This window comes from Helianthus annuus, chromosome 6 (assembly GCF_002127325.2).
Source record: "Helianthus annuus cultivar XRQ/B chromosome 6, HanXRQr2.0-SUNRISE, whole genome shotgun sequence".
NCBI classification, from domain to species: Eukaryota; Viridiplantae; Streptophyta; class Magnoliopsida; order Asterales; family Asteraceae; genus Helianthus; species Helianthus annuus.
In genome coordinates, this window is record NC_035438.2 from 3,949,288 (window position 1) to 3,954,449 (window position 5,162).

A 5,162-nucleotide genomic window follows, 5' to 3' on the forward strand; every position below is an offset into this window, starting at 1 on the left:
GTATGTATGTATGTATGTATGTATGTATGTATGTATGTATGTATGTATGTATGTATGTATGTATGTATGTATGTATGTATGTATGTATGTATGTATGTATGTATGTATGTATGTATGTATGTATGTATGTATGTATGTATGTATGTATGTATGTATGTATGTATGTATGTATGTATGTATGTATGTATGTATGTATGTATGTATGTATGTATGTATGTATGTATGTATGTATGTATGTATGTATGTATGTATGTATGTATGTATGTATGTATGTATGTATGTATGTATGTAGGTAGGTAGGTAGGTAGGTAGGTATGTGTGTGTGTGTTGGATAAGAAAGAGAGGGACGTCGCGAGCGGTTTTGGGAGGACGAAGACGACGGGGACGGTACCCAGGGGGCGGTGGAGCCGGCCCAGGACTACCCTCGACGGCCCGGGGACGAACCCCACACCGTATGTCCTTAGAACTCCTATTCAAGTTTGTTCAATCGTATTGTTTCTTCCATGTTTTCATCTTGAATCTTTATACAATACTGATCTCAAGACCACAATTCAGTTTTTTTTTTCATGGGCATAAGTGTGTGTATTTAAATTAAACTGGGCCTGTCATGCTACTGGGCTACTGGCTAAAATGAAAAGTTTCAATATTCATTTGGGCCCAACTATGATTGAAAGGCCTAAAGAGTAAAGATTGTCTGGCAATTTGTATCACTTTGGATTTCAGTCCAACCCAATAGCCCGAACAATAAACAACCTGTCTGACCAAAGACCGTTTGCAACCCCCGGTCCGGTTATTATTGGTATGTATTTCGTAACTATTTCTAATTGATACGAAATACCTGCCATAATATCGTAAATATATTATTGGTTCCCAGTTTCGTTTCTCATTTTAGTTTTTTGAACGACAAATTTCTTTTATTCCTGTCGTCTGTGGGACTTGAACCCAAGACGAGACCTTCCTCTCTAAGGTGTTTAAAGGTTTTGCCTTTGCGAATGTTGTGTATGCTTATTCCTCAAAGGAATTTATAATTAAGAACATCTAAGGGTATAAGGAGTGGTTAAACAGTTTAGAGTGGCAAAACATTGAACCGACCAATCAGAGCGTGCCATGTCAATTTGGCAAAAGTGTTTAAACTTTGCTGAAAAGTGTTGGCATTGGTTTAAACACTTGCTGAAGTGGTAAACTTTTATGATTATTTTTTTTTTTTTGCAATAATTAATTTAATATAAATAAATAAAAAACAATAAACTTTCATAATAAATTAAATTAAAAACATCAAAGTTACACTAAATTAAAAAACAATAAAATTACATTAGCATGAAACAATTTAAACTAGTCTTCGTCGGAATCGGCCAAAAGATGGGGCAAATCTTGACTTGCGAGATGATCTATGAGATCGTGTTTGAGTCTCCAATGGGTGTCTTCATTCAACAATTCGCCCAACACCGTATCGTCTAGAGCCGGCTCGACCGGAGGATCCCGAATGTGCACCGGTGCTATCGCCTTTCCATCGTCTTTCAAAATCATGTTGTGTAAAATAATACACGTGTACACGACATTCCTAATTTTTTTAACCGATCTTGCTCGCATCGGTCGACTCAATACACCCCATTTCCCCTTCAAAACACCAAAAGCCCGTTCGACGTCTTTCCTTGCCGCCTCATGTTGCCTCTTGAATTTCTTTTCGTTTACTTCGTGAGGGTAAGGGATAGACTTCACAAACACGGACCACGAAGGGTAGATTCCATCCACGAGCAAATAACCACGTTTGTATAAATGGTTGTTAACGTAAAATGGACATTTTGGCGCGGTTCCATTTCGTTCCGTTAAAAATAACGGAGATTGTTGTAGAACATTGATATCGTTTTGAGAACCCGGTGGACCGGCAAAAGCATGCCAAAACCATAAGTCTTGAGAAGCAACCGCTTCGAGCATAATAGTCGGGTATCTATGATCTCCTCGCATGTATTGGCCTCGATACTCTGTCGGACAAAAACGCCAAACAAAATGGGTGCAATCAAGGCTACCGAACATACCTGGAAGGTGATGTTTTTCCTCATGAGCTTGGTATAAAAGTGCCATGTCGTGGCTTGTCGGTCTACGTAAGAACTCTGGACCATATATTTTGCAAACCGTGTCACAAAAATATTCTAGGCACTCGCGGGAAGTTCTTTCGGCCATATGCAAGTACTCGTCGTTCTCGTCTGGAGTGTTTCCAGTTGCGAGCTGTTTAATAGCCGATGTCACCTTTTGCAAGGGCGTAAAGCCCTTCCTACCTCGCGCATCGGGGGCCTCTACAAACCACGGGTCGTTCTCTTCCACATCGGACACAATTTGTAGAAACAAACGTTTTGACATACGGAACCTATGTCGAAAGATATCTTCGTTGTACTTCGGGTCTTCGACAAAATAATCCGCCATGAGTGTCTCATGCCCCTCCTCACGTTGACGTTCAATATATCTCCTTCGGTTAGATGTGCCGGTATCTTGAAGTTCGGCTTCTTCGATAAGATTTTGAAAAAAAAGAATGCTACTATCGGATGAATCGTCGCTACTCATGGGTGGGAACCATAACGGGGGGAGGCCATCCGCCATTTTGTAAGATAAACTTTTTGAAGGAATTGGTTTGTATGAGTATTTGGAAAGTATATGGTTTAATGGTGTGTGTTATATATATATAGAGTTTAATTTAAAAAAAAAAAATTATTTTTTTTTTATTTAAACGGTCATATGACCGTTGGAGTGGGGCCCCCCCTTATCTCTTTCTCTTTCTCGCTCGGTATTCCCTCACCGCTGATGAAGTTTTGCCGCATTCAAAGTTGGTTGGCGGCGGTGTTTGCCGCGCGGCAAACAGCTTTGCCGCCCCCAACTCTCAACCACACCGTATGCCCTAATAGTTCAAACCAGTAACCAATGTAATAAAACAAAGGAATCAAAGTCATAATTATCCACTTAATGTATAGATTATTTTTATAATTTAACTTTTATTTAAGAACAAAAAAATTATCAATACATATTTCGTCCCTTATTTCTAACTATCATTTATTACAATAGGTTAGGTCATGTCATAAACCAAATTATAGTTATGTCACAGACCCTACAATTATCACACTTAAATGTATCAACCAACCATCTATTTTTGGTTAGACACCTTAGCGATACCTATCCTAAACATTGCTTCACCACTTATACATTAAAAGTACACAACGCATTAGCACTTGTACCATGCATCATGTACCTAGTTTTGTGCCCGAACCATGGGCGAGGCGAGAGGAGAGTGCGGCGACATCCGATGAGGAGTCAAGATATCATCGAGCCTTCTCGATGATAACCTTAAATGTTGGTTGTTCTGCCAACATTGTTTCCTCGTCTTGATCTCAAGGTTTCTGTTATTTCTTACAAACGTTTTAATCCTCCATAACGCAACCAATGTAGTCTCGTCATCCATATTTGCAAAGCAAACACGGAACCACCCAGGCTCAGAGCAATGAAAAGACTGGCCTGGTGAGACGTTAAGCTTAATCTCATTAATTATAACTCGCCAGAACGTCATTTCCGATTCGAAGGTAGGTTCTTTTAGAAATCTCCGCAAGTCCATCCAAAAAAACAACCCCGCTTTGCTTTCTAAACTCCCAATCCCAACTTGGGCTAGCCCACGGGTAAACATATCATGCCTATGGGCCAGCCGAATTCGGCTCTCAGAGATAAAGTTCTCAACGAACTTATCGTCAGACAGCATAGAGGCGAGCAAATGTTGTGTTTGAGTCGAAACAAGCCCAAAGCTCGACATTTTGCGAGCGATATTCACAACATTATCATTATACGAGTACACAACCCCAACTCTAAACCCGGGGAACCCCATGTCTTTCGAAAGACTATAAACTAGATGAATCAAGTCGAGGTTGCATTTCGGCACTTCCTCTATCACCTCCGCAATACTCACGAATTCGTCACCGTTAGTCACCGTGCCCGCATAGATCTCGTCACACACGAGATGGATACTTTTATCATTAACGAAGTTCACAATATCCTTTAAGGTATCCCGGTCCAAAAAAGTACCTAACGGGTTCGACGGGTTCGTTATAAGCACTCCCTTAACCTTAACATTGGCTAGTTTCGCCTTCTTGTAGGCGGTTTCGAGAGCCTCTCGGGTGACCTTAAAGTTATCCGCGCTTTCGCAAACCACAGGAAAAAGCTCGACTCCGGTTCGCCATCTCAAATCTCGATCAAAACTAAATAAATTCCCAAAAAAAAAAAAAAAAAATTATAAGTCAAAGTCAAACTAAAAATAATAATAATAATAATAATAACAATTTTGTAACACGTATAAATGTTACTTTTATTAAATAATGTGCATACGTACGCCGGATAATAGGGGGTGGGAACTAAAAATGCTTCACCAGGATTTGCTAAGCAAAACGCCAGCGTTTCATGAGCACCGGTGGCGCCACCGCTCATGACAATGCGGTCAGGGTCGAACTTAACACGGTTTCCACGAACACGGTTCATGAAGTTAGCAACCGCGGTCCTGAATTCGGGCAAGCCATGGTAGTCTTGAAAAATCGCGGTTTCTTTGAAGCCAAAAGCTCCTTGTGGGGTGCAAATAGAGGCACTCGGGTTCGATTCAATCCATTTTTGGATTAAATCGAACGAAAGCTGGTTTTCGGCTAGGCCCATTTGGATAACACCGTCCGGGTTGTGTTGAGGGTGGAATGGGTTGGCGTCGAACGCCTTCCAACCGTCGAAATATGGCGAGTTTTCGCCGTGGCCGTTGTTGGTTGCGATTTTCGATAACAAGTTGTGGTCCATTGGATTATAGAGATGAAGATGTTATAGATGAAGATGTTTGAAATGAAGTGAATTGAGTTAAGTTGGAAATTAAGTTGATGACAAAATGCAATAGAAATTGTGATATATATAGACAATAGGAAAAAGATAGGAAGAACAAAAGAAGGTTCGATGTTTTTGAAGGTTTTGGTGACGTGGTGTGTGGGCCATGGCTGCCAACTCATTTCCGATTTATTTAACTTTTTTTAAATTATATGAGAGTTTTTTTTTGTCAGATGAACTTCACAACAGACGGTTAATTCACACCCGCAAGACGTATGCCCGCCACCACTCATTACGAGTACTATGTTGTCTTAACCGGACCCACGTCTGGT

The 5,162-nt window shown here is 40.5% G+C and overlaps 2 protein-coding genes across 2 annotated transcripts; both read right to left on the bottom strand.

Annotated features, from left to right (window-relative positions):
• Positions 1-1,332: 1,332 nt before the first annotated feature.
• LOC110944296 lies at positions 1,333-2,595 on the bottom strand. Its single transcript, XM_022185958.2, has 3 exons — positions 2,037-2,595; positions 1,855-1,982; positions 1,333-1,713 (listed from the first exon to the last, which is right to left on the bottom strand). Exons 1-3 carry the CDS (start codon positions 2,593-2,595, stop codon positions 1,333-1,335), a joined length of 1,068 nt encoding a protein of 355 aa, XP_022041650.2.
• A 372-nt stretch (positions 2,596-2,967) lies between these two features.
• On the bottom strand, positions 2,968-4,894 carry LOC110864420 (1-aminocyclopropane-1-carboxylate synthase). Its single transcript, XM_022113477.2, has 2 exons — positions 4,364-4,894; positions 2,968-4,232 (listed from the first exon to the last, which is right to left on the bottom strand). Exons 1-2 carry the CDS (start codon positions 4,807-4,809, stop codon positions 3,239-3,241), a joined length of 1,440 nt encoding a protein of 479 aa, XP_021969169.1. The 5' UTR covers positions 4,810-4,894; the 3' UTR covers positions 2,968-3,238.
• Between the last annotated feature and the right edge of the window lie 268 nt (positions 4,895-5,162).